Raw genomic sequence first — 17,398 nt, forward strand, 5'->3', positions numbered from 1 at the left:
GTGTTAAGTGTGTGCTGAGGGGAGAGGGATGAGTGTGTCAGATTTGTTCTAAAAGATCACTCAGGTGTCTATGGAATGGGGTGTGATTGTACATGAGAAAGACAGCAAGTGTCACTTGTATGCAGACAGGGGGACTGCATGAATTCCCTTCCATCCCTATTTAAAAAAATGTTTTTATTGATTTCCGAGAGGAAGGGAGAGGGAGAGAGAGAGAGAGAAACCTCAATGATGTGAGAGAATCATTGATTGGCTGCCTCCTGCACGCCCCACACTGGGGATTGAGCTGGCAACCTGGGCATGTGCTGGGATCAAACCGTGACCTTCTGGTTCACAGGTTGACACTCAACCACTGAGCCACGCTGGCCGGGCCCTTACAGCCCTATTGGACCAGACATGGCTGAGAATTTGGAAAGTGACTGGGGAATGAACTGTATGGGCAGCCTCCTGCTTGTGTGTCCTGCCTCTGGAGCCTGGTCTAGTTTTCCTCTTTCCCTCCCTTCCCTTAGGAAGACCCAACAGGCCATTTCAGCAGACAAGGCCTCCTGTGCAGAAGAACTCCAAGGTGAACCCACCGGGCCAATTTGGGGACAAGGATATAGAAACGATGGAAATGGAGGCCAGAAGGGCTGTCTTAAGGGACTGGACAGCAGTGAGCATGGTATGGGGCATGGAGTGCAGAGACGCGGGTGGGTGCAGGACCTGGGATGGGCAGTGCAGAAATTCACTCACGTCAGGGAGACCCACCTAAAGAATGCTGATTCAGCAAGTTTGGGGCGTGAGCCAGGAATCCCTATTTTAAGGAGCCCCATCCTCTCCCCACCAAGGTGATTCTAACTTCGGCGGCCCGACGACCTTCCTTTTGAGAATGCCTCAGTGCTGGTTGGCTTCTGGACCTTGTATCCTCAACCCCCTCAGCTGCCTCTCACCAGCTTGGGCCTCAAAGCTTGTTTCAGACCTGCATTAAGGATGTGGATAACCACATTCCAGGGCGGAGTGGGGGTGCTCCCGGTCCGGAGGCACAGCAACGTGCGGCCGCCAGGGGTCGCCAGAGGCCTCGGCTCGTGCGCTCGGGCTCCTCCGCCAGTGGGCGCCGCGCCCGAGCGAGCGGAGAGCAGCGGAGCCAGAGCGCTGCCGGCTCACAAAGCGCCGGACTGTGCAGCGGCGGCGGCAGCGGCAGCGGCAGGAGCGCAGGAGCGAGGCCAGAGCTTCCCCCGCGACCGCGCCACAGGAGCTCCCGCGACTCAGACGCGGGGACCCGGGCCAGCCCCCAAGGTACGTGCCCGCCAAACCTCGCGCCCCAACTTGGCGTAGTTGGCATTGCCCGCGACCACCTAGGGCTGGCAGGGTCGGGGGCCTGGGGTGTCTCCGCGCACCCCTCTTGCCGAAGCGGCAGGGTGGGCAAGGAGAGAGCCTCCCAGCTGCGGGTACTCCCCCGCCCCCCATGCTGCCCGAGCCTGGATGCTGCTCGGAGCCCGGCTGACCCCCTCTATCAGCTCTCGGCGCCGTCCGTGGGAGGCGGCGTGCGGGTCCACGGCTCTTGGTTTTGTGGAGGGCACTGGAGCCTCCGTCTGAGAGTAGCGGGGTCCGGGGCGCCCAGAGAATAGCTGGCAGGGCTCTCCTGTAGTTTGACAGCAGCCCCTAATCTGTGACGCAGCCTCTTCATTTATAACTGAGTCCCCCCATTCCTGAGAGGGATCCCTAGGTCTCTAGATCCTCGACAGGCGCCCCGGGGGCGCGAGAGATGACCCCTTCCCCGCCGGGAGACCCCCACCCTGTCGCTGGGTCGGCGGGGGGCTCGGCCCGCTCACCGCCCTGCGCCCCTGCCCCGCAGATGCCAGCGATCGCGGTGCTCGCGGCGGCCGCGGCGTGGTGCTTCCTCCAGGTCCACAGCCGGCGCCTGGAAGCGCTTGCGGGGCGCGCGGGCCCCAACGGCAATTTCCTGGACAACGACCAGTGGCTGAGCACCGTCTCGCAGTACGACCGCGACAAGTACTGGAACCGCTTCCGAGACGTGAGTACCGGGGGCGGGAGCCTCCGTGAGGGGTCTGAGGCGGGCGGGGGACTGTGCAGGCCTCCCAGGGCAGCTTGCTGGTCCTGGCTCCGGGGCTGTCTTGCCTGAGAACTTTAAAGGGGAACTTCGAAGGCCTGCGCCTCTTTGCCTGTTTACCTGTACTCCAGGTATGGGTATTTGTAGGACGGGGAGTGGCGACTAGACTGAGCGTGGAATGAACAGTGAGCAGCGGCAGAGAGAAAGGCTCCCGCAGCTCTGAATTCTCCTAAGGTTGATGGCTGACTTTGCCCAGCCCCATGGAGAACCTCCTGGGCAGCCGTGATTGGACCATCTCTAGGGTGTGCTGCAGGGGTAAGGTTTGGAGGTGAGCCCAGCTTATTTGTTAGGGGGCCAGGTGTTCCAGGTGCTCCAGATATTTGGACAGACATGGCAGTGGGCTGGATAAAATGGTGGTTTTGACCTTTGGCATCTTTAGGGGAAGGGAGAGAGAGGGAGCAGGGAGCTCATGGAGTTGGTCCCCTGCCCTGAAGAGGAGACTGGGTGGCAGGATTGCTCCCCGGGGAGCCCTGAGGGGGGGGGGGAGTTATTCCTGGGCACCCAGAGCACATCCGCTGTCTGTTTCTGCCCCAAGTCTGGCTGCTGCTCCCCAGGTAAGCCCCAGCGGATGCAGGGGCAAAAGGCACCTGGTACAGCCTTTCCGGCAGGTGGCATCCCTCTGTGCTGTGGGAGCTGCTGCCGGCTCTTTCCTAGGCTGCCCCAGGTGGATGACTAGGAAGAAGTTTTATGCTACGTACCAATGGGAATGCCTGCCCTTGAGAGACGCCTACCCCAGAGCCTCTGTTCTCATGGATGGGCACAGGGCTCTTGGAGGTGGGAGATGTGTGGGAGTCACCCTCTTTCACTGGATTGCCCTCAGCCTCATGCTGGGTAACCCCATCCCTTGCAGGGGGAGCGTCTGAGGATTCCAATGAATCCGGATGGTTTCCTGTACTTTCCAAAGAGCGTCTCTCCAGGTCACATTCCAGAGGAGAAGGTGTGCCCATAGCCTTGAGTGGGGGCTTAGTTCTCTCTCTTCTTTCTGTGGGTTGCTTCTCTTTGAGAGGTGCTTTCAAACACTTAATAAGCCTCCACAGTTTATTGGGGGGTCTTAGTTTTGCAGCAGATACTCTTCCTGCTCCTCCCACCTGCCCATGAGATTCCTGCCATTCTTTCCCCTGTTCCTGCCCTGCCCTGCCCTTAAACCATCTTCAATCCCTTCCGTTCAGTGCTGAGGAGCTTTGCCCGTGGATGAGAAAGATGCCCAAATTGCCCAAAAGATGCCCCAAAGGCGTGTCCATTCATGGACTCACAGAGAGTAGAATCATTTTTATTTGTTTTAGATAGTGGTCAGAAACAGAGCAGATGCTTAACTCTGCTAAACATGGGAGAGTTGGGCCAGGTGTAGAGAGGAAGGGGCCCCTTTGCAGATGGCGTGGTTTGCGGGGCAGCTGGGTCACATTGAAAGGGGTCGTGGTCTTAGAGATGTGGAACTGTTTACTGAGCTTCCGTGCCTGTTCAAGGTTTTCTCGTGTCAGTGTACCATGAGCATGACATTATTCTTATTTCCCATTTGTCTTTAAATTTTTAAAATTGGACTTTTCTTCATTTCCCATCTTTCTTGAAAATGGTGATATTTTTTATCCTTGCATCAGGTGTTTTCCAAACCTGATGTACCATGCCGCTCACCTGGGTGCTTGTTAAATTACAGCACCCCGCTCCTCCCCTGCAGGTTCTCCCCCCACATTTCTGGGATGAGTGCTGGAAATCTATATTTCATTTTATTTTTTATTTTTTTCCATTTTTTTATTAAGGTGTTATATGTGTGCATATCTTACCATTGCCCCCCCCCCCCACTCCACTCCCATACATGCCCTCACCCCCCAGTGTTCTGTGTCCATTGGTTATGCTTATATGCATGCAGGTTCATTGGTTGATCTCCCCTGCCTTCTCTCTGAGGTTTGACAGTCTGTTTGATGCTTCTGTGTCTCTGGATCTATTTTTGTTCATAAGTTTATGTTGTTCATTATATTCCACAAATGAATGAGATCATTTGATACTTACCTTTCTCTGACTGGCTTATTTTGCTTAGCATAATGCTCTCCAGGTCCATCCATGCTGTTGCAAATGGTAAGAGTTCCTTCTTTTTTACAGCAGCGTAGTATTCCATTGTGTAGATGTACCACAGTTTTTCAATCCACTCATCTGCTGATGGGCACTTAGACTGTTTCCAAATCTTAGCTATTGTAAATTGTGCTGCTATGAACATAGGGGTGCATATATTCTTTCTGATTGGTATTTCTGATTTCTTGAGATATATTCCTAGAAGTAGAATCACTGGGTCAATTGGGACTTCTATTTTTAATTTTTGAGGAAACTCCATACTCTTTTCCACCGAGGCTGCACCAGTCTGCATTCCCACCAGCAGTGTACGAGGGTTCCCTTTTCTCCACATCCTCGCCAGCACTTGTCATTTGTTGATTTGTTGATGATAGCCATTCTGACAGGTGTAAGGTGGTACCTCATTGTTGTATTGATTTGCATCTCTCAGATGACTAGTGACTTTGAGCATCCTATGTAATAAAGAGGTAATATGCAAATTGACCATCACACCCTCACACAAGATTGCCACCCCTATGTGGTCACATGATGGCCACCACAAGATGGCCGGCAGGGAAGGGCAGTTAGGGGTGACCGGGCCTGCAGGGGAGGGAGGGCAGTTGGGGGCAACCGGGCCGGCAGGGGAGGGCAGTTGGGAGTAATCGGGTTGGCGGGGGGGGGGAGGGGGCAGTTGGGAGTGATCAGGCTGGCAGGGGAGCAATTAGGCATCGATCAGGCTGGCAGGGGAGTGGTTAGGGGGTGATCAGGCTGGCAGGCAGAAGAGGTTAGGGGCAATTAGGCAGGCAGGCAGGCAGGTGAGCAGTTGGGAGCCAGCAGTCCCTGATTGTGAGAGGGATGTCCGACTGCCAGTTTAGGCCCGATCCCACAGGGGTCCCAGATTGGAGAGGGTGCAGGCTGGGCTGAGGGACAACCCCCCCACCCCCAGTGCACGAATTTCATGCACCAGGCCTTTAGTTTTTTCATATGCTTCTTTGGCTTCTGTATGTCCACTTTGGAGAAGTATCTATTTAGGTCCTTGCCCATTTTTTTAATTGGATTGTTTATCTTCCTTTTGTTAAGTTGTACGAGTTCCCTATAAATTTTGGAGATTAACCCCTTATCGGATGTATCACTGGCAAATATGTTCTCCCATGCAGTGGGCTCTCATTATTTTGTTGATGGTTTCTTTTGCTGTGCAGAAGCTTTTTATTTTGATGTCCCATTTGTTTATTTTCTCCTTAGTTTCTATTGTCCTAGGAGCTGTGTTGGTAAACATATTGCTATGAGAGATGTCTGATATTGCAGTATATATCCTTTTTAAGTGACAATTTAATCCATAACAACATGAAAAACATCTAAAAATGTTTAAAAATCCCAAACATCTTCAATTACAATCATTTTATATGCTTTAAGGGGTCCTCTGATACTAGCCATGGAACAGACATAATTTAAGGCCATTAACCTCATTAAAGTGTTGTGAAACTCAAAGAGATAATCTTTTAGGCCAAGTTCAAGTGTCTTCATGTGGGTCATTTACTTGGAATATCCACAAAGCCTCAGTCCCTGGGACCAGGGAGTAAAAGCTTACTTTCTATAGAAACCAGCTGTTCAGGGGACAACAAAGCCCCAGCTAGGGCAGTTGCTCAGCCAGTCTGATAGTTTTCACGGAGCCAGGCCTTGCTAGAGGTTGACAAAACTCAACTTCCCTACTGTTATTCTGGTTGTTTTGTTGAAGCTACCGATGACTTAGAAAAACTGCCCTGAGATTATTGTTACGATGCTTGTCAGTCATTGTGAAAGGAAACGTTTTGCCTTTCCTGAGACTCATCACTTTTTTGCACTTGGGGGAGAAATACTTGGAAGTAATTTTTGAACTTGTGAAACTGAAAAGTGAAGGTTCCCTTTGGAGAGCTGATGATGCACATTGGTGGTGTTATTGGGCTAACTTGGAAATAGAAATGATGGTGTCTGTGTGCTCCATGCTCCCCAGCCTGTGATGTGTGCTGTGACATTGACCGAGATGTCCTGGTAGCCAGTACTTACCGCTTTGAAGTGGTCCTCTAGGTACACAAAGAACCACTATCTCCTTTCCAGAAGAAACATCTTAGGATTTCTCCATGTCTTATTACCTGGAGCAATGGGCCCAGGAGCAACATACCATTAACATGTTAGGAGATGTTGGCTCCTTAAATGTATTGGTGGTCTGTTAGGTTGGCCATCATTCTTTTTTTTATTAATTTATTTTCCAATTATACAATTTATCATTCTTTTTATAAAGACTAGCCCTTGGGATGTTTGGGCCAGATGGAGACCCAGACTTTTGCACAAATACAGTACAAAGGAGGAGAAGATGAAGAAGGACAGATGTTTGTATTTAGTTGCACAATTATTTCCCATTTCCAACTGTCATGCATTTAATTTCTCTGTGGTTTGAGATTGAGGGGTCATGATGCCACAGCCATTCTCCTGATTTTTTTTTCTGTATATTATTTGGCTTTACATACCTATTGCTGTAAGGAAATTTTACTCTGTTTATTCAAACATTCATCTGTACGTTCATTCATTCCAACAAATATTTGACTGTCTACTGTGCACTAGGGTGGTTGTCTCTAAGGGTGAGCAAGATAAAGTTTCCTCTTTACTCAGGTAACCTCTTATCTGCTGGATGAAACACTTTATCTCACGCTATCACACATTTCTTTGTTAGCATGTTTTCTTTTTAAATAAGTTTTTCTTACAAAGGTAATACGTGCTGATTGTAATTAAAAATTAAAACATTGCAGAAATAGATAATACCTAACATCAATGAAGCACTTAGTGTGTAGGACATTGTTTAAGGTACTTTACATATATTATCTCATTTAATTTATAACAATCCTAGGAGAGAAATACTATTACTGTCCCTGATTTACTGGGAGGGTAAGTCCGTTGCCCGGAGTTAATGGAGCTGGGCTGCGGAGGAGCCTGGCTGGAACCAGGAAGTCGGCTTCTAGACTCTCACTATGCACAATGGCCAAGCAAGAATGGCGTGGATTAGGGTGTGAGCCTCCACTGGTAGCACATTGCAAGTCTTTCCTGCTTTATGTGGAGGGGTAACTAACGAAGAACCTTAAGTGGAGACAAAGTAGAATAGGAAGCCAGGTGGACCAACAGCTTATTGTAGGGGTCACAACAGGCCTTATCTTCTGCTAATAATGAGCTTCTGATTTGATTAAAATAATATTGATGCTTACACCAAAAATGGCATTTTCTTTGCACACGTGGAACTAGCCCTGACATTTAACTCCAGGATAATTACCTTTAGCAGGCTCAAAGAATCAGAAGTGTTGCTTTCACTGGCATTTACTAGTATTTTACTCCGGAGTGGCCTGGGTTTGTAATTCTAATAAGACCACAAGGGCCAGCCCGCTTTCTTTTCCCCACAGGCTCCCTGGGATTTGGTGGTCTGTTTAGCAGAACTGGGGTGTCGGTGAGCAGCTGACCTGCTCATTTGATCTTAGCAGCTCAGCTATAATGAGTTTCAAGGAGAAGTGGGCCTTATTGATGGAATGGTGGCTGGCACAGTCGGTGGGGTTGGTGACAAGAGAGGTGTATGGCTTAGTGGATCAGTCATTAATCTGTCACCACAGAAACTTGGCTTGTAATAGAGAATAGCAGAAAATCATTTTGATTAAACAGGTTCAAGGGGACTTAAATGAGTTTGTGATCCTAACTCTCTTTAATGAACCCACTCTCTTAAATCCCCTGTATGAGATGACCACTGATAGAAATAATTATTTCACAGGAACCATTAGAAAGGGTCACTTTGAAAGTGGACAGGCCTACAACCGTTTTTGTGCTCTCTGTCCCTGCCTTCAGTTTGCCCTTGACGGAGAAAGCCTAGTGTTGTCCTGGCAAGGATGGCGGAGCTTCTTGTCCCAGTTGACCTTCCCAGGCTGAGTTCCCGGCTTCTCCTTGTCCTCCCCAAACCCTGCCCCTCCCCCTCCCCAGTACTGCAGTTTACTGGGATTGCTGGGGGGATAAATACTCTCCTATATGCTGGTGAGATTATTTTCAAAGGCAAGAAGTGGTCCTAAATGGATCACTGGACCTGTAATTCTCTCCTATGGGGTGGGACCTGATCATTGGCTGAACTATTCAATCTTGCTTGGGGAAACAAAGTAATGTTCGTAATTGAATGTTTTATAATAAGTCATTTCTTACTCATTTACTCAATATAATATATTTCAAACCAAACACTCTCAAAGCTCTTGAGGCTGAGTCACACCACGGTGAAGAGCCCACTCTTAACCTGAGTTCACATTCCAGTCTTGCCAAGCTTATACTTGGGTCTTGGCTGGTACACCAGTTTCCTCACCTGTAAAGCTGGTGTGACCCTCCCTACTTTGTGGGTTTTGAGGAGGACTGAGTGAACCCATGGCACCAGGTAGATGCTCATGATCCTTCAGTGGCTGATGTACCTGCTCTTCTGATTTGCTTCCTGAGGGTCGCTTCTCGTCACGTATGCTCTCTGAGCATGAGTGAGTTGCTGGCACCCAGCTATAGAGAAATGTCTCAGAGAAAGATTGGGGAAGTCTGTTCCATTATCTTTGAGGCTGTTCTCACTCCATTGCTTGTCAGTCTGGAAGGCTGTGTGAGGTTCCACGTGGTCCAGCCTGTTATTTTCCAGTTGCAGCTCCTGGCACAGAAGTCCTTCCCTTCGTATTTCACAGCATCACCGGACCTCTCCTGAAACTGGCACCTCTCATCATGATGTATCTGAGAGGAGGTTTGCGCCCAGCTGTGCCTGAAATCCTAGTTGTGTGAAGAGCTCCCCAGGGAGCCCTGTTATGCCAGCTAAGCCCTAATTGGTTTCACTTTTAACGTTTAGCTCTGATCCAGTTGCCTCCAGCTCATCTCAGAAGAGAAAACCTTCATCTGGTTCTGTAGAATGGTCCCGGGCTGGCTTTGGGGTGGATGGGTTCTGCATTACTGTCCTTGGGGAAGCTCTTGCAGGGCCTAGCAAATGCCTCTTGTTGGCTTTAGAATCAATAGGAAAATTCTTAGCAGGATTGGCCAGGCCTTTGTTCCTTTGTCTATCACAGACACGACTCTTCAGTTCCACCTCATTACAGGCCGCCAGAGGACCTATACCTCACTACAGCCGAAGCAGGCTAGCGTGGTTTAGGGAAACCCTAACGATAATAAATAGTCAGCACAGGGCATGGTGATTTGTTGGCGCAAAAATGTTCTCCAAATGTCAGCTACTTGCCAGGCCTTTGCTAGGTGCTGGGTGAAGAAGCTAGACACAGTCTGTATCCTCCTGGAGTTTACGCTCTAGCGTGGCAGGCAGGAAAACAACCACAAATAATGGTTTAGGTACAGTTGAGCAAAGTGCTACAGGTAGAGGTCCAGGTGCTGGATCATGTGTAATGGGAAGGGGAAGGGGCTGATGAATTGTTCTGGTTGGGGAATGCTGCTGGGAAGGCACTGGAGCTGAGACCACTGGATGATAGGAGGGAACCAGGAGAGTAGGGAGGTGCTTGTGTTCCAGGCAGCGAGTGGGAAGTGCAGACCCAAAGGTCTTGAAGTGGGAAAGACCTTGCTGTGTCTCCATCAGAAGTGTTTGCCCTAGGATCCCTTTAAGTAGCAAGCTCTTTCTCAGTTCATTTAAAAAGCACACTTTGGCCCTGGCTGGTTTGGCTCAGTGGATAGAGTAGCCATGGGAAACTATGGCCCGCGGGCCAGATCCGGCTGTTCTATCCGGTTCTCTTGCTCTCCCCTCCGCTCCTTTACTTTGAATTTATATTAGTTCACACAAACACTCCATCCATGCTTTTGTTCCGGCCCTCCGGTCCAGTTTAAGAACCCATTGTGGCCCTCGAGTCAAAAAGTTTGCCCACCCCTGGGATAGAGTGTCAGACTGAGGACTGAAGAAGGGTCACAGGTTTGATTCTGGTCAAGGGCACATGCCCAGGTTGTGGGCTCAATACTCAGTAGGGGGTGTGTAGGAGACAGCCAATCGATGATTCTCTCTCATCATTGATGTTTCTCTCTCTCTCCCTTCCTCTCTGAAATCAATAAAAATATTTTTCAAAAAAATAAAAATAAAAAGCACGCTTTGCACATTTTCAATTTGACACACATTTTGGGGGTGGGGGTATAAGTCACTTATGACAAGTGAGGTACACAGATGGGCCAAGTCCTTGGAGGGATGGCCTGTTCCTTTGTCCCTGCACCTTTTCTCCCTCCCCCCTTGTCTCTGAGTTATGTTCTGCAGCAACTCTGCTGTGTAAATATCCCTCACCCCACTTTCCTCTTTCAAAAAGCACTTCCTAGCCTTCCAGTGATGGGGCCCATGAGTTCTCTTTCCCTCCGTGGTCAAGTGTCCTGGGCTGTACAATTCCTACAATCCCAAGTGCTGTTTAGAAATAAGGGCACCATGGAGTTTCTTGGACAGAATAATGATATGTGAAGTTTATCTTTAAAAAATGAGGCTGGAGTATATGGGCTGCTCCTTGCCCTCCTCCCTGTGCCCCCTCCCCCTCTGCCATTGCTGAGAACCAGCTGGGTGCCAGGCTTGGGAGCTAAAGATGAAACCCAACATTTCTGTCCTCAGGGTCACAGTTCAGCGGGGAGACGACACGCATGCCCTTTCTGCAGCACCGTGTCAGAGTGCTGACTAGCGTGTGCACTCATGGCTCCTGGCCTGGGTCCTCCCAGACGAGACTGAGGCAGACATGAGGGTAATGGTTTCTTTCTGGGGAAGGAAGGAAGGTGTGTTCACAGACTAGAGATGTGAATTATTGGAGATTCTCCTGGAGGAATAACACTAATGTCTAAGTTCACTTGATTGGGTTGCTTTTCTGATGATTCTGTGCAGATATGTCCCTCAGGTGACACCCTCCCTTGATCCTTTATAAGGATCTCTTTGGCACAGTGGGGGAGGGAGGAAGGAAGGACATATTATACAACTATTTGTAATAATTTGCTACCTCTTCCTGGGCAATCTTCGACATGACACACTGCAGAAGGCACTGCCAGTATTCCCCAGCATAATTATGTGGTGGGTAAGCAGCATTTATTCAGAGTCTGTCAGTGCCTGTGATTGGAGCCAGGAAGCAGAACCTACTGCAGGTGTGCCAGGCGATCTTGGCACGGAGAAAACAAATAGGCAGAGGGCAGAGGCCTCCAACCTTTTTACTCCCGCTCCACCCTTTCTGTTCCACCACACAGATGGAATCACTCACTCAGTTCTGAAAAAGGCCAGGCCAGGGTGAGATGCCCAGCCACGGCCGAGGCTAAAAGGGAGCTGCCCAGAGCCAGGTGCCAGCTAGAGCCATGCTTCTCAGACTTACATCTTCCCAACCTCGGAAGGCCCCCCGGGGCTGGTTCACAGTGTGACCTCCAGCCTCCTTACCTGGAGCACAGTCTCTGATAGCCACGGGGGCACCCAGGAACCTGCAATTAAAATAAGCAGTCAGGCCCTAGCTGGTTTGGCTCAGTGGATAGAGCGTCGGCCTGTGGACTGAAGGGTCCCAGGTTCGATTCCGGTCAAGGGCATGTACCTTGGTTGCGGGCACATCCCCAGTAGAAGGTGTGCAGGAGGCAGCTGATCGATGTTTCTCTCTCATCGATGTTTCTGACTCTCTATCCCTCTCCCTTCCTCTCTGTAAAAAAGCAATAAAATATATTTTTAAAAAAATAAAATAAGCAGTCAGGTGATTCCGATACAGGTAGTTCTCACACTGTATTTTCAGAAAAATCCTAGACAATTATTATTCTTGCCAAACTGCCAACACCATTAGCCCCAATGAATAATAAAATTGTGGACAAAATGAACATTTTGTCCTGTAAATTGTTGTGTGTGCATTGTTTTTCCCTGTGTCGGCAGGGCTGCCATCGACATCGGGGAGGCAGGCCTTGCTTTGCAGTGGGTGTATCTGCGCAGGTCTGAGCAGCAGCCACCGTCTCGAGGTGCTGCTGGGGTAGAAGACCCTGGACTCCTGACTGGCTTCCAGGGCATTATGCACGTTTGTTCCCTCAAGCACAGCGGAATCGGTGTGGGACCTTTTCCATGACCAAGTCCTCGGGGGTCATCTCAACAAACCTTCCTGTCTCCAAAAGGGCCTGAACCCAGCCAGCTCTGGCCTGACTTTCTTCCCCAGCAGAATCGATGTGTTTCGTGCACAGCTGAACTGAGGAAATTGACTCTGACATCGGTGTTAGTTTATAGAGAAATGGGTGTTGGAGCTGACGTGGTGCAGAGAGCATGCGCTAGATGAGGAACGGTGGGGGCATGTAGAATGTTTACTCGCGCAGGAGATGTTCCCTTGGGTGCGGAGATGCAGATACTGGCAGCTGGGAGCACAGAGAAGGCCCGAGGGATATGGGCTGGACAGTGACACTACTTGCTACTCTCTTTTGGGAGTAGTAAATCCTTTTGCTTGGTAGGGCAGATCATTTTGGAGAGATCAGAGGACACCAAAAACAAAGACTCATCAAAGTTTAGAAAATTTCTGAGGCTCCGCAAGATATGGAGATATTTCTTGTTCTAAAGCCATTCCATTGCCCACTGAACCAACTCTCAAACTTTGTTTCATCCCACCTTGCTGAATTTCCTCTAATTAATGGTACCTAAATTGATAAAATCATTGCCAAGATGGAGAGAGAAAACAGTTAAGTGTATTTAAGAGACTTGTGTGGCTATTTGGGGTCTTTCCATAGCCCCATTGCTAAGGGACAGTTGGGTAGTTTCTGGGTCTTTCTGTGCTCATTGAACAACTGATTCCTTTGTGACTTTGGTGGCCTGGGTTGGTTGGTGTTCAATACTTTTATTTGGCCAAGACATCACCTCCTGTATGAGCCAGCTAGTCTTGCTGTAACTCGACCTGGTCTATAACCGCTAATCTTGGATGAGGCTTATGTCACTTTCAGTGAATGAGAGAATAAAAGTGCTACCCATGTTACCATGTAAATAAGGCTGTTTTTACTGGTTTTACATTAATTGTATGATTTTTATATGACAGGGTTGGTGGCTTAAAAATGTATTCCTATCTCAGAAAGACCTCTGTATGTGTTTAAAAAGTACTTTATTTTATTCATTTACATGGGCATCCTGGACCTGGATCCTTGCCTTTCTAGCCTCCAGACCCTGGCACACAGACTCAGTAGTGATGCTTGTTTGCTCATGTGTTCATACATTGACCACACAGACACTCATTGGCCAGGCTGCTATGTACCAGAACCTGTGCTGGCCACTTAGGAGGCAGAAAGGAGCAAAACAAACCTGACTCCTGTCCTCTGGAGTCTACAGACTTTTTGTCTGAGATGAGTGAAGAAGAAGGGGTGCTTGGTGGTCAGGGACCTATTGGGGGTTGTTCTGCAAAGGTAAGGCCTGGTTTATAAAGGAAACTGAGCAATCTTCGCAAGCCAGACGTCTGACCTAAGCCACGTCTCGGTGGGAAGTAGCTCAGCATTCATCTCTGCATCTGCTGGTGGCCAGTCCACTTCAGCTTCCCTCCACCATTACTGACATACCTGAGTGACCTCCCCTTTTATGCCGAGTTCAGAGACCCAGACATTGCTGACAGGAGGGTGAGGGGCTGTGGAATCTAGGCGGAGCATTTAGACAAGATAGGACATGATGAATGTGAATGCTGAGTGTGATGAGTTTAGCCTTGTCAGGGTTCCAGGTCAAGGCTTGTAGTAAGTGGAGAGAGAATTGTAGAAAAGATTCTCTGTCTTCAGCAGCCCTGGATTGGTAGGGAGTACATTTCATTGAAGTAGAACATATATAGAGCAAAGGGCACCAATCCGCTTTCGCAAAGGGAACACACCCATATAGACAGGTCAAGAGGTGGAATATTATCAGGTTTGAGAAGCCCGTCCTGTGTGCCTTCTAGTCACTACATGTCCCCTCCCAAGTAAGAACAACACTGACTTAAAACACCATAGATAACTTTTGCCTGCTTTTATACTTGTGTAGTGGAATCATACGGATTTTTTTTTTTGAGGGGGGGCGGTCTGGCTTCTTTTGCTCATCATGAAATTTGTGATGTCAGGTGCTGTGTGGGGCTATAGTTTGTTTATTTTCATTGCTGTGTGCATATTCCACAGTGTGTGTACCTGTTCTATTGTGTTTGGGTAGTGTCCAGGATTTACTATTACATAATAGCACTTTCTTGGGCATGTCTTTTGGTGAACCTATGTATGCATTATTTTTTTACCAGTACATACCTTGGTGTAGCATCCATTGGTTACAAGATAGGTGAATGTTCAGCTTTTAGAGATGTGACTAAATAGTTTTCTCAAGAGGTTGTGCCAATTACTCTCTCATAGCTAGTGTATGAAACTTCACTGGGAACAACATTATTGTTTTACTGCCCTACAGTCTAACTTGTATTTTTGATTCAACAAAATGTATTGAACATCTATTACATATCAGGCAACTTGCCTACTGTTATGGAGCCTGTATTCTAGTTGAGGGAGAAAAATAATACAGAGATTAAGATACAACAGTTGGTTGTAAGTTCTATGGACAAAAATATACTAGGGTCACTCAATGGGGAAAGGATAGTCTCTTCAATGAGTGGTGTTGGGAAAACTGGATATTCACATAAAAATGATGAAATCGGACCCCTTCTTATACCACTCACAAAAATTAATTTGAAATGGATTAAAGACTTAAATGTAAGACAAACCATAAAACTATTAGAAGAAAACATTAGGAAAACTTGACATTGGTCTTGGCAATAAATTTTTTTAGATATGATACAAAAAGTATAAGCAACAAAACCAAAAATAAACAAGTGGGACTATATCAAACTAAAAAGCTACTACACAGCAAAAGAAAGAAAAAATGTACATGCAGCCTACAGAATGGAAGAAAATATTGGCAAACCATATGTCTGATAAGGGTATATTATCCAAAATACATAGAAAACTCATATAACTTAATAGCAAAAAAAAAAAAAAACAAAAACCCTCAAAAAACAAATAACTTGATTTAAAAATGGACAAAGGACCTGGATAGAAATTTTTCAAAAAAGGTATAAAAATGGCCAACAGGTACATGAAAAGGGGCTCAATATCACTAATCATCAGGGAAATGCAAATTAAAACTACAATGAGATAACACCTCCTACTTGTTAGAATGGTGATTATAAAAATGACAGGAGATAAATGCTGTGAAGGATGTGGGGAAAAGGGAACCCTTGTGCACTGTTGGCGAAAATGTAAATTTGGTACAGCCACTATTGAAAACAATCTGAAGGTTCTCAAAAAATCAAAAATCAAACTATCATAAGATCTAGTGATCTCACTTGTGGCTGTATATCCAAAGGAAATGATCACTTGAAAAGATATCTGTACCCCATGTTTATTGTAGCATTATTCACAGCAACCAAGACATGGAGACAAGGTAAATGTCCTATGAATGGATAAAGAAAATGTATATATATACACACACACACACACACACACACGGATATTATTCAGTCATAAAAAGAAGGCAACCCTGCCATTTGCAACAACATGGGTGGACCTCAAGGGCATTATGCTAAATAAAATGAGTCACAGGAAGATAGACAAATACTGTCTAATCTCACTTATACATGGAATCTAAAAAAGCTGATTGGTGTTTGCCAGTGTGTGTGTGTGTGTGTGTGGGAGGGGGGAGCACTTTGTGGACATGAGGATATTTTGATCAAAGCGTACAAACTTCCAGTTATAAGATAAATAAGTTCTGGGGCTCTAAAACACAGCATGGTGACATTAGTTAACAGTGTATTGTATACCTCGAAGTTGCTAAGAAACTAAATCTTAAATGTTCTCACCATATCAACAACAGGAACAAGAAGATGGTAATTATGTGTGGTGTGAAGGATGTGTTAACCTTACCCTGGCAATCATTTTGCAATATATACGTGCATTAAACCATCACATTGAACATTTTAAACTTATACAGTGGAATGTCAATTACATCTCAGTAAAGCTGAGAGGGAAAGTTAGGATAAAGGGAATATGGAGGGGGATGTTTATGCCCTAGGTGTGGGTTTACCAATATTATTTTGACTTTAAATTGTTCTTTTCCCAATGTAAAAGAATAGATGATTTAAAAAGAGACTTCAGAAGGTGCAGGAAAAGAGAAATAAGTCATTTCCCTCCGATACGTAGTCACTGTTAACACTGTGTTTTGGGGTCTGTTTGCTTCCAGAAGGCTTTTTATTGCCAACGTTTTAATTTTCATGATTGATATTATGCTGCTGTTATGATTTGGTCTCTCTCTCTCGCTCTTTCTTTGTCTAATGACAGAGCATAAACATTTTAGCATAGCATGATGCTTTTCCGTGTAAATGACATTTTAGTGGTGTATATTTGTCTAGTGCCGTGGTCGGCAAACTGCGGCTGGCGAGCCACATGTGGCTCTTTGGCCCCTTGAGTGTGGCTCTTCCATAAAATACCACGGCCTGGGCGAGTCTATTTTGAAGAAGTGGCGTTAGAAGAAGTTTAAGTTTAAAAAATTTGGCTCTCAAAAGAAATTTCAATCATTGTACTGTTGATATTTGGCTCTGTTGACTAATGAGTTTGCCAACCATTGGTCTAGTGAATGTATATACTACAACATACCAAACTAAAATATCTGACAATAGACAATTGGTTGTTTCTATTTTTCCTTATTCTAAATAATTACATGATGGATGTTTTGGACATATGAGACTTTCTATAGTTAGAATTATTTCCTTATGATATGTTCCCAGAAGTAGAAATACATGGAGCCCTGGCACGTACTTTATAAAGATCACTGATGTGTATTAACCTTGTTAGACTGACTCTGCCCCCAAAGTACAGAATATATACCTTCCTGCACCCTTGCCCGCATTGGCTGTCAGTGTTTTTTGTTTTTCGTTTTTTGTAAAGAAGAATGTGATAGGAATGTGGCATGCCAAGTCATGTGCAATTACTGAGTCAACACAGGCGGTATGATGCATGCAAGTGCCCTGGCCGGGGAGAGTGCTTCTCTGATACTTCTGGATTTTGTCAGGGAAATGGGCTTGAGAGACCTGCAGCTCACCCTGTGAGCGTCTTGCAGAGCCTGTCCTCTGTAGAGCCCTTTGAACTCGCAGTGGAGATATTAACGAATCCCAGTCTCATTCATAATGAGGAGCAGAAGCAGATGCTGCGAGCTAGATTTCAAGTCCAATTGCTGCTGACGGCTCCCCTGCTCCCGTACAATGTATAGATTCTTTAATGCCCTGGTGGTGGAGGAGG

At 46.9% G+C, this 17,398-nt stretch overlaps 1 protein-coding gene across 1 annotated transcript in view; it reads left to right on the top strand.

The window, feature by feature from the left end:
• Positions 1-1,128: 1,128 nt before the first annotated feature.
• SPOCK1 (SPARC (osteonectin), cwcv and kazal like domains proteoglycan 1) overlaps positions 1,129-17,398 on the top strand; it is a 502,022-nt gene continuing 485,752 nt past the window's right edge. The window contains exons 1-2 of the mRNA XM_080676953.1: positions 1,129-1,272; positions 1,832-2,011. Of these exons, the coding sequence (XP_080533079.1) occupies positions 1,832-2,011 (180 nt within the window). The 5' untranslated portion in view covers positions 1,129-1,272. The remainder of the gene's footprint in view (positions 1,273-1,831; positions 2,012-17,398) is intronic.

The sequence above is a fragment of the Plecotus auritus genome (genome assembly GCF_963455305.1).
Source record: "Plecotus auritus genome assembly, chromosome: 6".
NCBI lineage: Eukaryota > Metazoa > Chordata > Mammalia > Chiroptera > Vespertilionidae > Plecotus > Plecotus auritus.